Raw genomic sequence first — 17,514 nt, 5'->3', positions numbered from 1 at the left:
TGCCTAGAGTGGCACAGTTTCTGTTGCGCTGGGCTGTAGAAGCTATTTTACAGTAACTTGAATAACCACAGCTGAGTTTATTGAATCTCCAGCAAAGGAGTGTGGATGAGAAGAATGTCAATGACCGAGTCTGTTTTTTACCAAAAAACACTAACTTGCCCATCAGCTATCCTGTGACCCTGGGCTACATTTAATTGCAATTACCTTGTTCTCAAATGGCCTTTTTCATTTAAGGGTCAGTACAGGAACATCCTCTACAGTACATGAACATGAGCTACTTCCTTTGATACATTTGTACCTTCATTTTCCCAGTGTACAAATGGAAAATAAAGAGAAAGATGAGAAGTTGCATGCTGTCTCATGGGCTGCACAAGGTACAAAACCTGGGCTGCACTGTCCCTTTGCACCTTGCTGTTAGTGGGAAGCTGCACTTGCTTTCCCATGCCTGAAATCAGCGGCACTTGCAAGAGCACTTGCAATTATCCAGGTGCAAATGGTGAGAAGGCACTGCTTTATTTGGAGGCCTTCTGCTTTAAACTTAAAGAAAATTAGCAACGGAACTAGGGGTTTGCTCAGAGAAACCAGTAGTGTCAGTCATTCCAGATTCAGGTCCTTCAATGAAAGCTGGAGTGTGAAGCACCCCTCTGCCTGGCTGCTGAAGAAAGCTGGAGACAAAGTATTTCTTAATGTTTGTAAGTGTAATCCAGGTTGTCTGTTGTTGAATGCACAGCGGGGAGTAGGACAGGGAAAATGCCAACCAGTGCTAAAGCAAGGAAGACATGTAAAGGGGTGAGGGTTAGTGGGGACCTTCCACTGGCTGACACCAGCAATTTAAGAATTTCAGCTTTGTACTTTGTTGCATGCCATCCTAACTTCAAATAACGGTGTCATCCTGAAGTTTCCATAGAAAGTACTTAGGTACTCGAGGATTTGTTCAACACCATCTAAGGTCTGTCTTTGACATACCACAGAAACAAGGATTAGAATAATATTGAGCCTTCCCTGAGGTTGGTAATACAGTGGTGGTCATGAAAGAATCACTTTTACTAGAAGTAATTAGAAATTAAATAGGACGCTGCTCATGTTTCCATGGTTTTACTAAACGGAGGAAATCAGTGAGGTAACCAGCTGAGAAATACTGATTTGTGGAGAATTATTTCCACCAATTTGTACACAATAATGCAGGTGTAAATAAACTTGGGAAGTGTTACTTTACTAACTGCTTCCACCCTTTGTGTAAGCAATAATGTGGAATGTATACATAATTGCTCTTGATCAGATCCTTTGTAAACATATAATAAGGTGTTTATCAGCTTACCACAACTTTCCTGTGGGTGAAATTTGTACAAAGAGACAAATAATGCTTCAAAACAAGTCTTTCGCACCAGGATCCCCAAAGTAATGAGATATTGCATAGCTGTCAGCCATTAGATGTGACAAATCATAAGAAAACTAGGTAAATAAATAAGACATCCATGTTTATTAAAACAAAGGGCAATCTGTATGATTTTAACCTGAGAGAAAATGAAAAATGAGTTCCCCTTAATTCCAAATGGGTGAAGCAAGGGAGAGAAGTAATCTCTCAGATCCAATACTCCATTCTGGTGCAAATCTCTTACAGTCTATAGAGTTGTTTTTTTTCCTGGGCTAGTTTTAAACATCTAAAGAAAGCTATAATGGGGCATTGTTGCCTTCCTGCTTTTTGTTATAGCACTTCCTAGTATACAGCTCAAAATTACAAGACTTGTATGGTAAGATGCTGCTTTATGAGCACAGCAAAGTAACTACCCCATCAGCAAAGTCCTTTATAGTGTAACAGATTCCCAGTTATTTCAGATATTTTTTTTCCTTCTATGTTTACTAACTCAAACCTATTTACTTTAAGCTTTGGTCTGCTATGTGTTTATACAATGAAATGTTTGGGAAATGAAATGTTTAAAAAGAAGGAAGAACTCGCAAAGAAGGGGCAGTGAACAATTTTTGACACTGTGTTAACAGTTTAATGAAGTTCTCTTATGGATGAAGGAAATGTGAAGAGCATTTTGTCACATTTCTGATGACCTAGAAAGTTAGAGTTTATACTAGCTTGCAGCTGTAGGCAATACCTTCCTGCCAGGAGAAGTACAACTGGTACGTCACCATGGCAAAAAAACCCAAACAACAACAACAAAAAAAATACTTTCAAGGCCATACTTTCCTGTATGAAATCTCTAAGTGTAGTTTCCAGGACGTATTGTCTGTCTCATTAAGATCTGAGGTGGAATAAACACCCAAATACTTTGTCTTAAAGGTACTGGCGCCAGATTTGCTGTTACTTATAGGGTGGGTTAAGTCATGGCCACTTTAGAGTGTCTTTTTTCTAACTTTTCTTGTGTCTTCACTAAAGTAATGATGACTCTATTTACAGTAGTATTAGTTGTAGTATGTCATGCTCAAATCCAAATATTCAAGACTTGGCTTTACATTGACCTGGATAACCTAATCCCAGGCCCTACTTTCAGCAAGAGGTTGGTCCAGATAATCTCTAGAGATACTTATTTCCATCAATGTTCCACACATGAAAAGGATATTTTGGGCATATTAATGAAATATAAATCTTGGACTGTGCTCATGGATAGTAATTATACTTAGAAATCCAAACCTCTCAGATTTTTGAGGCTCTGGAGCGTGTCCAGAGAAGAGCATCAAAGCTGGTGAAGGGGCTGGAGGACAAGTCTTACGAGGAGCAGCTGAGAGAACTGGAGCTGTTTAGCCTAGAGAAGGCTGAGGGGTGACCTTATTGCTCTCTGCAACTACTTGAAAGGAGGTTGTGGAGAGGAGGGAGCTAGCCTATTCTCCTAAGTGACAGGGGACAGGATGAGAGGGAATGGCCTCAAGCTCCACCAGGGGAGGTTCAGGCTGGACATCAGAAAAAAATTTTTCACAGAAAGGCTTATTGGGCACTGGAACAGGCTGCCCAGGGAGGTGATTGAGTCACCATTCCTGGAGGTGTTTAAAAGATGGGTGGATGAGGTGCTGAGGGGCATGGTTTAGTGTTTGATAGGAACAGTTGGACTCAATGATCCTGTGGGTCTTTTCCAACCTGGTGATTCTGCGATTCCGTGACTCAGTGTTCAAAGACGTATTTCATACTATAGCATCCTAAGGATGGAATATGATCTTGTGATTTCGCCACTATGGACTGTATCTTCTACTGACTCCATTGCTTTGGGTACTGTACTTCTGTTATCTGGGAAGAAATTGGACTGTAAGTGCTGGAAAATCGATGTTACACGTGAAGTCAGACTTGAACTGTTAAAGGAAATAGAGTTGTAGGGCATAATTGTGTTTTCCTTTAACGAGCGGTTCCCATTTAATTCCCTTGGGTAACTTAAGGAACGTGCATCTGTTAAGGTGAAATGGCCCACCGGGAGCCACATGATTCACCTCTGAGATAAGACCAAGGGTAAACCCAGACCAAGCTCCATGCGGTCCTTGTCACAGGTGATTGATGTGCATCACCCTGCCTTCCATCACTGCTTTTAACAAGCTGTCAGTACTTGCTAACAGTGCTTTTAAGTGAATGCTGCAATTTCCTTTACTTTCTGTAGCTGATGTCTCATAAATACAAGGTAAGTTAAAAATGAAAAGATTAGTCTTGTTTCTGCTGAAGACAAGAGCATTTTTAATCTTAATTTTTCAGCTACCTTTCATGAAGAGCATGTTTCACATGAGTATCTAGTTTTCCATCCATCTTTTGCAAAATATTACCTACTGGGGGTTTATGCTGAAATATTAAAAAGGGGCAAAGAGAACAAAATGGAACAAGTTTAAATTGATTTTGACCTCTTAAACAATATCATCACTTTACTATGAAATATTGTAAATGTTAACATCTATGTTTAAGCTTAAATAATCGTAAAGTGCCTGAACACCTTCACAAACGTCAGCTGCTTTATAAAGTGAAATAATTTCTACTAAAACCTGAACTTTTAAAATATCTACATTTTTGTTTTTTCTTTTGTTGTCACGCCAAAAACTTCTGCGCAGAGTTGTTAGGGAAGAACAGCTGAGGTGGAGAGAAATGTAAACCCATTTTGGATGGTAGGTGCTATGCTAGCACTCACAGCCCAATGTTGAGATACAAAAGATGTGGTGGATGAGTGAGGAGGGTGGGAAAGGCAACAAAAGGGCATATCGTAAACCACAGTCCTATGTAAACTATTCAAAAGTAGAGAAATTGGGATTATGATGTATGCAGAAGTTAGCAGTGGAGGGTGAATATGACGCGGTAGTGATGGTTGTGTCTGCAGGCAGCAGTGAGTGCAGGTGCTGGGAGCCAGCACCGGTGCAGGGGGTGTTCGGTGCTGGGGGCTGCACCGCTGGCATCCCTTCTTCTGTAGAACTCATCAGGAAGGGGAAGAACACATTTAAATCAGTCAACAAGACAGATCAGAGAGCTTTTTTCGTGGTTGTTTATAGTTTTTCCTAAAGAGAACAGCAGGTGACTCGAGAGCATAATTTACTCAATTAAAGCAATCCAAGACAGTGGAATGGGAAAACTGAGATGGTATGTAGGCTTTTGGGATATTGAATGGCCCTAGATGATTACAGGCTTCTGTTTCCTTCTTAAGCAAGAGTTATATTAACAAGTGCTAGAGCCAGAAGCATGTCTACTAAGGGGTAAATAGGTAGACTATAATTTGTTTCAAGAGCTATTTTCTTTTGTGTGTGCATATATACACTCGTATTGGAGTAAAACAGGAACAGCTGGTACTGTGGGAGTTCTATAGGCTGCTACCTTCAAAATAAAAGAATGTTTTTTGTTTTAAATATGCATTGAGAAGCCCCCACTATTTGAGACCTTTGTATATCAAAAAAATGTTTATAGGTCACTTTTAAACTAATATATACTCATGATAATCATGATGGGCAATTGTAGGCAGCCTTAATATTGAAGATTATTAATAGGTATTTACTTTGAGTTACTAAACAGTACTTGAAAGGCTGCAGTGAATGAATGCAGCCAATCTGGTGTTCTCTCCTCATCTTCTGTTTATGAGAAAGTCACCACCCAATAAGCCAGATTACAAGATCAGTGTGCGTGTGTGTGTGTAAATATATACATATATATATATACACACGAACAAGATATAATTAGATGAAAGCTATGCCTTACAATATGGAAGTTATTGTATAGAAATTTGAGTAGGTACAGCTGATGCTAATTAATACTCCAGCCTGAGAATGTGTACAGCAGTAGAGATGGTGAAGACAGGAGAAATGTGAACTGCAGCACAGAAGATTTTACTTTAGCTTGCACCTGCTAACCATGAGGAGCCAAACCTTCAGCTAACGTCAACCAATAGAAATATCTGCCTTCAGAGGAGCAGCGCTGATTTACATTGGCCGAGAATCTAGTCAGGGACGTTACTGACTTGGCATTATGGACATAGCAGCTGGTGCCGACTTGTTAAGAACAAAGGACCACATTCCAAAAAGCCCATTAAAACAGCCTCCTTTGATGTTTCACTTCATCTGGTATGTATTTAAAATGGAGGAGGTTGTCAATTTTCCTTAGTCTAGACGTTTTGTGTTGCTGGGTCTGTGTCACACTGCAATGTGACCTTCATGTACTATATGAGATGCTGAGAAATTGAAGACTCAGTCTCATTACAGATGTTGAAAACTCAGTTAGGAATCGGCAGTCCTCAGTTATGAGTGAATCTGGGAGAGTCTGACAGCCTTTGAGAGAGACCCAATGTGTGTGATGGGCAATAGGAGTTGCTTTGCCTTATCTTGGGGGGTTTTAATTCACTCTAAAACAAGGGGGATGGCTTCTCTTCTCTGGAGGACTCTTGCATTTAAGGAATACCAAATTCTTGAGTTTTGCTCTTTGTTTCAAATGTCTGCTGCCAGTTTTCCCATCATTTGGTGTGACAGTGGAAGGGGTGATGACACTCATTGGATGCAAGAGAAGAAGCAAGGGATCATTATGGAGGAGTATTCTTTCTTACTCCACTCAGGAAAACTGATAAATTAAAATTATTTTGACAAAGATAATAATATTGTCTGCTGAAGACCCAAATTAAAGTTAGGTTCTCCTTGTTGAAGGAGAAATGGAAGTTAAGGGTTTGCTTTTTCCATTGTTTTCCATCTTGTTTCAGGGTGGACATTTCCATCTTGAGCTGTCAGAGCTGGTGAAAATTTAAGACCATTGGAAGTGAAAGACTCTGGAGAGGGCAAGTCCCTAGTTAGCAGTCAGGGCAAGCAGTAGAGGACTGAACACTAGAAGCATTAAAATAATGATTAAGGGAAAGTGATGAGCTATGACGATTCAGTGACTGCATTATGCCACTGGAGTAAAGGGCCTCATTTTCCCCTTATTCACACTTGGTTTAAACTAGGAGCAACTCTTCTACAGTCTGTGAAATGAGTACTTGGCTCAGTCTGGCTGCAGTAAATTATCAGAAGGAGCTGAACAGCTAGGTGTCTTTGACATGATGAGAATACCGAGTGCTCAATACATTTCTTAGCCTGCAAATCACCATTTAAATGATCTGGATCACCCTGAATATTTTTTTAGAGTTACACTGCATCAGATTACTCCTTGAGTCATTACAATAGTCCCTGATAGCTTCTAGCATGACATCCTTGAAATGCAAGCACAGATGTCTAACTCAGATTTTTGTTACATGAATGTTACAATGAATGTCTCAAAAGTAGAGCAGCAAATTCCAAAGTATTTTCAATAACCATTTCCGTGGTTCTTAACAATATGAACAGAGATCTTCTCAATCTAAGGACCAGTCACATAGGAGTGTTGGATTAGTTAAAGATACAGCTTTGGTACAGCGTGGCCAAAAAGGCATGATAACAAAACCAATGATCACAGAATCATTTAAGTTGGAAAAGACCTGTGAGATCATAGAGTCCAATCATAAACCTAACATTGCCAAGTTCACCCCTAAACCATCTCCTATGATGATTTAAGGCATGAGTCTAAATTCTAAGATACTTTATCTTCAACTAGAAAATAATTACCAAGTGCTTGACCAACCTCCGAATTGTGAAAGGTTTAATGAAAAAGGAATACTTTTCCTTTTATCCTGTCCCAGCACATAGGAAGCAAATGGGAAAAATATTAGTAAAATATACAAACGCTGTTCTCAAACAGCTGGGTAATGGTAACACACTGGTGCAAGAAGTTGAATCAAATCTTGTAGGTGGATTATTTCCTGACCATTAAAATATTTTCTAGCAATAATACACTGTCATAATTCAGAGCGTAAGATGATCTTATGCTGGTGCCAGGCAGGAACATTTCCTTTTTGCTGGTGCAGTCATTGCAAATTACATTCTTATTCCACCAAACCTCTCCATGCACAGTCGGAGCTGATACGTCACATCCTGTTCTGAGTAACACATTGCTACCCATTAACTCCCTGAAATAAGTGGTGTTCCCTTACTGAGCACCAACAGAGAGGGTTGATTAATTACTTGCAAAGTGTTTTGAGAAAAATAAATTGGCAGTCACCACAGAGAGACTTATTGTTTGGTGCTGTTGATTGTTTGCTCTGAAGCCAAGTGTTGGACAACACTAATTTTGCCATAAACCTTCTGTAAATAAGCTGTTTCTTGAGATCAAGAGGCTCTTCCTACTTTGAACTGATTAAAGGTTTGAAGCCTAATAACTCTTAGGTACACTTGATAAGCTTTCTCTTTCAAATGATTACAACTTTTTACAGTCAAATATTAGCTTTTGGAACAAGAAAGAATCTTCCTTCTGAGAAATGTATCGACAGATGCCAACACTTTTTTTTTAAAAAAAAGAGCTAGTTAGAAAAATACTAACCTTTTTTTTGTTTGAGATTTTTTTTTAATTTAGACTTTTATCATGAGGTGTTATTGATATAGCTGAGATAATTAAGCCTTATCCTCACCAGGTAGGGCTGTTTGAGGAAGCATTATCATAAGTACAACATGTTCATTAGGAGTAACAGTCTGGCTGATTTTCTCAATTAAATCTTGCAAAGTTACCTCAAATTTGAGTATTGACAGTTCTGGGAATGGAGCATAGTATGTGGCCCGGTTTTCAGGATCCAGCACCAGATTTTTAATGAATGGTAGATCTAAGACCTCATTAAGCACTACATTTTGATTCGGGAGCACAGGCAGAGCTACATTACTGACAGGATTTTTTGCAATCTGTGTAGTTTCCATGGATGCTAATGCTGAACTACGTCTGACACCGCCTGTTGTAAACAAATCATCTGAAAAACATCAAAAGGCAGTTAGGGACATAGGTCTCGTTGCTGGTCAGCAGAAATTTTAGTAGGAACATCTGAATTTTGTAGCACTCCTTGCTGACTGCAGCTTGTTGACTGATTAAAAGTGATGTCTTTTCTTTGGCAGCGATCTGAACAATAAATTATCCATCCTATCTCCCATCCGTTGAGAAACACTGAAATAACTAATAATATTGTCATTGCTTTCAATGCTTCCATTTTTCTGTGTTACTAGGTTATTGAGATGATGCACTCTGTTTACTTCTATCTGAGATCGTATGTCTTAGCAGAGGTAATACTTGATTCATGATAGGAATTGAGTCATCAGTCTTTGTCATCAGGAGGCTGGACTCTTGATTTGGGTTATGGATTGCTGCTTGCCTGCTTGAAGCATGTGTGGGCTCTGTACAACCTATGCCTACGTATGTCTCAGTTTAAATCTTGAAGAAGGTAGAAATTTCTTACATTAGAGGAATGTTAATATCTGCGCCTCTCTGCTTGAAGTATTGGCAGTGTTGGCTCGTGGAAGTCTGGAAGAGCTCAGCAGCCCAGAGCAGGGTGCTTTTATTAAATTTGTAAAAAAAAAAAACCCTAAACCCAGAAGGTGGTCTATTATGTAAAGCCTACCTACAGCGGGGATGTCTGATCTCATTAATGACCCACAGTGAGTCAACACTGTGTGTCTCCTTCCCCAGCCACCTCTTGTCAGGCTTGCTTGGTGGTCGTGGAGGATTTGTAGTGTCGTGTCTGTTAAAATGAGCTTTGTCCAGTTTCAAAGAAGTACTTTGTCATGAATCGTCAAAAATCCACATTGAAATGCTAGGATGAGTGTTATGTGAAAGTATGAAAAGCTGTATTCTCCTGCTGTACAGTGAAAAGGAAAAAAAAAAAAGTAACAATGGAAAAGGGTCTGTTTGCCTCAATTGTCCGTGTTTCAAGGAAAGGCAAGTTTAACCTGCTGCAATGCAGGGTCACTTCCTGTTAGCAAAACCCCCCGGAGGGAGACGGAGGAGAATGTAAAAAGATACTGTACAGTAAAACAATATACTTATTTTACTCAGAGATCAAGTATTCTTTAAAAAAAAAAAGAGCTTTTGAAAACCTACCCCTGGTTTTACAGAATGTCTTTAACTCGTCCAATATCATATGGTTTTCACTAAGACATTATTTAAGTATTGAACTGTTGTCTTTTTTTTTTTTTTTTTTTGCTTAGGGCAATAATGACTTTTCTCTGAATGCAGTTATGAATTTCTTAATTCTTTCTCCTATAAGCAGCTGAACTTTTACAACTAGGATCTATATTCACTGAGTTTTATTAATGAAGTCATTCAGTCATTCTGTTTCTTTGAATTTTGTTCTCCTGTACCTCCAAAAACATTACACTTTTGTGTCTTTGTTCATTAGTTTTAAAGTCTTTCTTCACCTGGGATAATAGAAAAAACATATATTGCTAGTCATCCAGTTGCAATTCTAGCTATTCTCAGAGGGGCATATATATTTCAAGTGTGGTGCGTGGGGACTTAGATATACAATTCCAGATAGTTTTAATGAGAGTAACAGTCCGAATTCCCCACACAGTATATTAAAAACGGATCCAGAATGTAGAGAGTGAAACCCTGTGATCTTACCTTTGCCTTTTTTTCTAAATATCATTTGTATCTGCATTCGTTAGTTAAGGTAATTGACAGCTGCTTTGAGGATGAGGGAGTTGATCTTTGGAGCCCGTGTCTGGTTTGCTTTGCTGTGTTTTCCTGGGGATTGACTGTGCCTGGGTGTACATTTTGAATTGAAAGGTTAATTCAAGTGGGAGTCAGAGGAAAGAATTTACCAAATTTGCTCCATTATTATTCTGATTGCTTTCAATGTTAGACAAGAACAAGGCACACTTTTTCTTATTGCCTTAATTAACTACAAAAAAAAAATCCCCACCATACTGTGAATCTAATAAGGATTAAGATTTCTTTATAATATTAGTACAAAATCCAAGGAAGACATTTTCATGCGACAAGGATGTAGTATTTTTATACCTGAATTTCCTAAGGAAAATTGTTCTTTAAAATTCTTTCTTAGATATAAAATGCCAAGAAGCAGCCATCTTCTTTTATTTTTTATTTTAGACCCTGTTCCTAGTTCTGTTCATGCATTTCTTTTCTTTCTCTCTGACCTACATCTTTGTGGGAACCCCCAAACCTTATGGGCAGAAAACCACTGGTGGGTGGCATTTCTTTTGGCAGGGACGGGGTGCAGCATAGAAGGGAAGGCTGTCTCCATCTGCACTATATGTAGGAAGGTTCCTGGGTCTTAATTCTCAATTCCTGAATGTTACTGTACTTACACTTGGAAGCCAATATCCACAAATAGCTAGTTTGGTAGTTAGGAGTAAATGGAGTGTGAATACTCCAGGCAACTCTTCTTTCTTTTGTTCGGATCCATATTCTAAGATGTTAGAGTGGAGAGACACAAGTTATAGACTAACTCCTCTGCTCACTCTCATCTCCACTGTTTTATTCTGCTACCTCGCAGTCTATTTTCACCACTCTGACAATTTGTCTTGCAGTTTTAGATACCAATACCTAAAAGCAGCAAAAGGCCCCTCCTGGGGACACAACGGTGGTTTAAGCAGCCCAACAATCTCAGTGAAGAAGCTGTTTGGCTTCACAACACACACATTTGTTGAACAGCCTGTTTCTTGATATGAAGGCAAATTATCTCCTACTGTGATGCTGCCTTGGGTGAGCAGAAACTCTTTCCTCCTTTTCTCTTTCTTTTCTTCTCATCTCTGCTTTCTCTTGGCCAGTAAATTATTTTAATTTAAAAGGTGATTTAAAGAGATAATCTGTTTTCCATTCAAGTTCTTTCTGTGGCTTAGCCGCTCTCTTCCCCCCACCTCTATCCTTTTAGTATCTTGGCTGCCTTTGTGAAAAGGCTTCCTTCTCTGCTGATCTGCAGTTACTTAATGCTACCTGCTGCTTTCTTCATCTTCTCCTACTGTGCTGCCTGTTTCTACCTCCTCCTGCAAACACTCTTTGTCCATGACCTCATTAATCTGTCCCAAGTTTTTTCCCTCTGTGTCATAAAACATTTGTAGAAACATAGTGCCGAACTGCAGGTATAGGATCAGTCAGGGACTGAAGGAACTGATCACTGTATATACACGAGTTCCAACTGAGTGTACGTACAGAATTGAGTCCATCCAGTTTCTTGAGAGTATTTGCATCAAAGCTAACTTCATCTGAGAAGAGAGCTAAGTTTTGACAAAAGATAAGGCAAATATTTGCCGTGTGTGAAAAGCAATGAGAAAAACAAATTATACCAGAGACAAGAGGGAGAGCTTGGATGCTAGCTCTGTGTGCACTTTCTTGCTTTGACCAGATTTTCTGTATGGCTGTGAAATTGCTTAGGAAGGGGTTTACTTCAATTAAGTTAATGGGAAAAAAGCTGTTATAATTTTTGTCTATGCTGAACTTCAGGGGTCTCTCACTAGAGGAACGCCTGAGAAGTCGACTCCTCATGTTGTGGACAGTTACACAAGGGAACTTAAGATATTGAAAGCTTTCTCATCTACGTGATAAGAGAAAAGCACTAGATGCTGTAACTTAATGCCTCTAATTTCTTCAGAAATACAGGATGATCAAAAAGAAACATGAGCCATTCAGATCACTAGAATGTGTAGGAGATATTTAGTGACAAAGAGTGTTTCTCATCTCTAAGTGAGTGGATCAAGGACGGGGGAAGTGAGCTGAAAACTTACCATACTGCACTGCAGGACCTAATTTTACTTGATGACTATGAGATAAGGAAATATCTAACACGATGTGGCATTTCATCCTTCCTTGTGGATTGGATCAAAGAAGAAACCCACTTCTAATCTTCCTTCTGTCCTCAACCAAGACATTTGAAATAAGTATTTGGAGAGGGGCAGCTGCTAAGAATGAGTCAGCAAAGAATTATGAGGCTGCTTTTTAAAATGTGTTTGTCATGAAGCAGGAGTGGTTTAAGTGTACTATGTCCACAAGAGTGAATAAGACAATCCCTGCCTTGTTGGCTTGGTTTTATGGATAAGTCTGAAACCAGTTTTTGTTGGGTTTTTTTACCCCATTGTACTTCCCAAATCTCTCAATTACATTCTTTCACCAATCTTTTAATAACTATTGGTTGTTTTCATTTACAGAAGTCTTTAGGTCTTGAGTAAGCCTGTGACTAGGACAGCCAATAGACAACTTAGGCTCATTATTAAAGAAGTAGAGCACAGACTCGTTGCGTGCCTGGCTTGTGTGTGTGCCTGTCTATTGGGGACCACTACCAAGTGGTTTATAGGGACATAAAATAGTTCCTTTCTGCTCCTTCTTTCTTCTCACCTTGTTGATCCTGATGCCTTTTTCGTGTTGTCCCCAATTCTTTGGATTTCATTTCCTGATTTATTTTTTTTTCTATTTTATTTCTTCTCTCTCCAAAACCGTGCCTAAAATTCACCTTGAAAACAGACAGTTCTGTTTTGCTTCTAAGGTAGCCACCCCACCATGGAGAGGTTAGAGCCTTGATCCCCAAACTGCTTTGACATCAGTTCTCCTCACAGCCACCACTGGATCTGTAATTATAACGTTTTTTAACCAATCTAAAGTATTCCTCTCAAGTAAATAAGAGGCAAGGGAAGGACACATAGTATGGTGGAGGTATCTAGGCTCCTTCCACGCTGCCCATCAGAGTGTATCTATATTATTCAGAATGGCAGAGTATCCTCTGTGATTATGTCTATTGGTAACATTTTGTTGCAGTACAGCTGCATGACAGTCATGATAAAATTTGTATCAGTTACTATTTTTAAAATGTAACTGTATGCAGCTTTGCAGGAAATAAAAATTAAAAGGACCAGAGAACTGAGAAGAATGATGTTCCTATGTAATAGAATTTGGGGTTGTTTTTATTGTTTTTCACAGGAACACAAGTGCTATTGGGAAGAAAGAAGAAGGAATGTACCGTGGGCTGGAGTAGCACAGTGGCCTCTGACTCTCTTCCAGATACAGCATTGAGAAACGCAATTGCAGCTGTTAATGATGGTTCATCAAAAAAGAGAGAGTACTCCAAAGGCACCTCCAAATCCAAAGAGATCCAAGCACCAGGCATTCTGAAACCAAAAATTTCTGTCTCCAGTAGTGTGTGCAATATAAAATCTTCATCAAGCATCTTCTCAGAAGAAAATGTTCACAGGCAAAACCAGCTCCTAAAAAGTAAGGTACAAATCCTACTGTGGTTGTTAGGAATATGGTTTCAATAATAAGATGAGATCAGTCTCAAAGAAAAATGTGAAATAATGGAAAGTCAGTCCATTTTTGTCCAGCTTTAAGTGCTGAGTATGAGTCATCTGGTGAGAGATCAATCAAGTAATCTGACTGTATACATTGCTATGGTTAATAGAAAACAAGACTAAAATGAGAAAGATAGGCTTACTTTGTAAGTAGATTCAAGAAAATCTTGAAAAAACATTAAAACTGTAGAGTAAAGCATTCCCAGAAACCAGCATTCAACCAAGAAACACCAGAAATGAGGTTATTTTTACAGCCTTGTTTTGAAACCTTTCTTCTACATCTGCAATAATTTTTTTTTCTTTTTTTGACACAACTTCCTGAAACTTGCAGTGCACAGGTATAGCACAAGATACGTCATTTGTAGTAGTTATCGTGAAAAAAAAGATATAAGTTTTAACAATTGATTATCAACAAGGTTTCCACTTGTAAAACATAATTTCTTCTAGTTCAGCACCTGTTTGGATGTCTGAACTACAGCACTCAGTCAAATAGCCAAAATGGAGATGACACAAGCAGTGGAATTCGTGCATGAGGTATTTTTGCAGAAGGCAACTGAGGTATACTATAGGTTAATTTGCCTTTAATATCAGTGTTTGTGAGAAATTTACTCCAAGAATAGCTTAAAAAATGGTCATATAGCCTTTTTTCTTGCAGATTCTTTTGTAGGCGGGTAGGAAAAACTTTTTTGTTATTGACGATAAAGCTACTGGATATAACACCCGTTTAGAACAGAGAAGCTTACGTTCTACTTTCCATGCCTAAAGTTAAATCACTAACTGGAAGTGCCTTGGTTTTACTAAAGTCCAGCATCCACTGAGGTCTATCAAAGATAATCAACACTTCTGTTAACCTGGCTTATCAAGGAGTTTAATTTCATGTTCACAAGTTTCACATTTTTTTTTTCCAAATTGTTAACAAGAACAATATTAGGGAGGAAATACAGTTCAGGCTTTTATAAGGCAAATGTACCCTACACAGAACATTTTACTATTTTTTTAAGTACAAGATAATATGTACAATATGTCATAAAGAGGAAAATATTTTAAGTTTATTGTAACCAAAAATTGAAATAAAACAGTAATGGGCTTTATTCCCAGATATTTAGTTCTAGAAATCAAATTATTTGGCAAGGAAGTAGTACTTCAATGTGACTTTTCAAAATACTTCATATGAAGCTCTTCTGAAGTTCCTTTTTCATTTTGGATTAATTCTCTGAGAAACTTGTCAACTCTGATTTTTGATCATATAGCCTCTTTTGGTCCTAATTTGTGCAGGGATTATTAGGCATAGAGCATACATAAATGTAAGTGTAGAAAACAATCTTCTCAATGGAGAACTTTGTTTATTGACAGCTTTCACAATAATATGCTATAATGCATATGAACCCTTTGTTTATTATTTTTAATGTCTTTCCACTGGCTAATGAATATATAGCAGCGATAGAAAGCAAAACGGTATTATCAGCGAAAAAACCCAAACAAACAAACCAAGACTAGTGTTTATGAAGGCCTCCATCTGCTCAAAGAGAAATGGCATGTGATTGAGATCCATAACAATATGTTATTTCCTACAATACATGAGATATTGAGATGAACTCAAACTGCAAGTTGCAGCCTGATGTCGTTTGCTTTCCATGATGTAACTGTGAGGTGTCTTGCTTTTGGGAAGCGAACACCAGTAAAGGGAGCTAAGCATCCGAGTGGCTTAATTATGCTTTGATGTGATGTCTGGCTTAATGTGAAAGATATTCTGGGTGTCACAGGGCAGTGAGTAGCACCTATGATTAGATTTGATCTATTCTGTTTAATGAGGCCTATTAATAATACCTTGGCATTCTTATTTCAGAAATTGCCCTCTATGTCTAATGAGGTGGAGAACCCAATAAAAAATTAACCATGCACTCTTAATGAACTTTTAAATCTCTCAAAGGTGATTACGAATTCTGTGGTTCAAGTGACAAAATAAAGGAGTGTAAGGAGGAGGATGAGCAGGAGCGAGCCAGCAGGGTAACACTATCCACAGCTCGCCTGCCAGATGTTACTCGTGAGAAAAACGATGTGCTCACCCGGCCAGAAAACAGCTCCCAGCCTGAGAAAATTCCACCAGCCCCACGGACACTGCGGGTAAAATGTCAAATTGTTGTTATTGTTGCTCTTAATATGTGAATGTATTATTATTATTATTACTATTATTTTCCTTTCTTCTTTTTCCCCATTTTTCCTTCCATTTTCTTTTTTTTAAATTTTTTTTTTTGTTTTCTTTTTTTTTTCCATGGATGGTGGTTGCTTCCTTGGAAGTGGCTGAGGGCAGAAGTTTGCATAGCTCTGATTTTTCTCATTTCCAGTGAAGTTTTTGTAGCTCTCATCAGCTAGCAAGACTTGTTTGGCTGTCTAGTTTTAAAGGTACCTGATTCTAAGCCTCACCTGCCATTCCTGTAGAGGAACATGGTAAAAGTTTGAGAATTCACAGATTTCCCAAAGACTCTTTTGAAATTGTACCTCAAGAATGTAAATTCCCCATATGTGCATGACATTACGTACCATGAGTTGGCAGCCTTAGGTACAGAGATGACCCCAGGCTGATACCAAGCCACAGCAGCAGATGTATTTTCCTGCCTTCTCCTCCAACATGTTTCAGACACATCTCACTCCTGTCTTCTGTCCTAAGACATTCCTAAATGTTGAAGGAGCTTTTGACTGGAAAGCGTTTTCTTTCTGGATCATCCATTAACAGATCTGCATGAAAATCTAAATAAACACAAAAGCTTGTGAACTGTCAGTGACAAGCAGCTTGGGCAATGGGGTGAGACAAGGAAATAGGCAAAACATCAAGAACTTGAATCTGGATAACATAAAGACATGTAATTCAAAACCTTTTGGATAGATTTTCTTAAAATTGGGGGTTTCTCAGAAATATTCTCCTTTGTCTGAACTGGAAATCTCACACCAAGGCAGCTTGCTAACAGTAAAAGGATGCAAAGACAGATAGGAAGGCAGTACACTAACTTTCATACAGGCAAGTTATCATTTTCATTGATAATCTCTTACTGAACCCAGTTAGATGCACATCATATTTATTCCCTTCCTTTAAAGGCTTTTAAAACAAAGTGGTTTCTCTGTTTCATTTAGGAAGCACTAGAGATCCATAATCCTCAGTTCATTTCCCGTTCGCAAGAAAGGCTGAAGAAACTTGAACATATGGTCCAGCTGAGGAAAGCCCAACAGAGTGATGTTCCTGCAAGCAACCAAGGAGCACTCATTCGCAAGCTTTCCTCAACAACCACGTCAAGCAAAAAAAAGCAATGCACTGTTCCTCACCCGCTCAGTGGTAAGCTGAATTGTGACCAGCAACAGGTCTGTAGCTGACTTTGAAATCTTTCCATGTGTGTAGTATTTCTGTATTAACTCTGTGGAAAAAAACACGAGGCCCTCTGCTCCTGTTTCACCCCACCAGTGCTCCAGCATCTCTCCTAATGCTCAAAGCAGAAAGACTCTGAAGGGCAGATGGGTTAGTGGGGATGAGGTGTTTTCTGTGGTCTGTGGCAGTGGAAGGAGCCTTCCTTGAGGACTTTTCATCATTGTTCTGTGCAAGTGTGTTCTTCAGCATGATGCAAGTTGCCACGAGTTGTAGAAGTGATAGCAATAAATGGCATTTCATACCTCTCACAGGAAGACCAGTTTAGGGAGAGAAGTGACAGGCAGAGAGACAGGTGGTATTTGGGAGTCTGAGTCCCAAGTCACTCTTCTCAGCAGCTTCAGGTGTGGACTTGCCATTTGACTTATGAAGCCCTCACCAGTGAGCTAGTTGTGAAAGAAAGCTTGTCTGCCCAACAGCTATATGCAATGCATCCAGACTCTGTGATTTCTCAATTCAAGTTGATTAGGTTGTTCTATTATCTTAGTGGTAAACAGACTCAATATCTAGTGAATAAAATGGTTTTC

General features: G+C 38.9%; 1 protein-coding gene across 1 annotated transcript in view; it reads left to right on the top strand.

The window, feature by feature from the left end:
* The window catches only part of C9H10orf90 (chromosome 9 C10orf90 homolog), a 43,280-nt gene that overhangs the window by 12,738 nt on the left and 13,028 nt on the right, over positions 1 to 17,514 (top strand). Inside the window, exons 4-6 of the mRNA XM_069864151.1 lie at positions 13,205 to 13,495; positions 15,503 to 15,696; positions 16,702 to 16,900. Of these exons, the coding sequence (XP_069720252.1) occupies positions 13,205 to 13,495; positions 15,503 to 15,696; positions 16,702 to 16,900 (684 nt within the window). The remainder of the gene's footprint in view (positions 1 to 13,204; positions 13,496 to 15,502; positions 15,697 to 16,701; positions 16,901 to 17,514) is intronic.

This window comes from Phaenicophaeus curvirostris, chromosome 9, assembly GCF_032191515.1.
Source record: "Phaenicophaeus curvirostris isolate KB17595 chromosome 9, BPBGC_Pcur_1.0, whole genome shotgun sequence".
NCBI classification, from domain to species: Eukaryota; Metazoa; Chordata; class Aves; order Cuculiformes; family Cuculidae; genus Phaenicophaeus; species Phaenicophaeus curvirostris.
The sequence above is the reverse complement of the archived record's forward strand: the minus strand, read 5'-3'. Positions and strand labels throughout refer to the sequence as shown.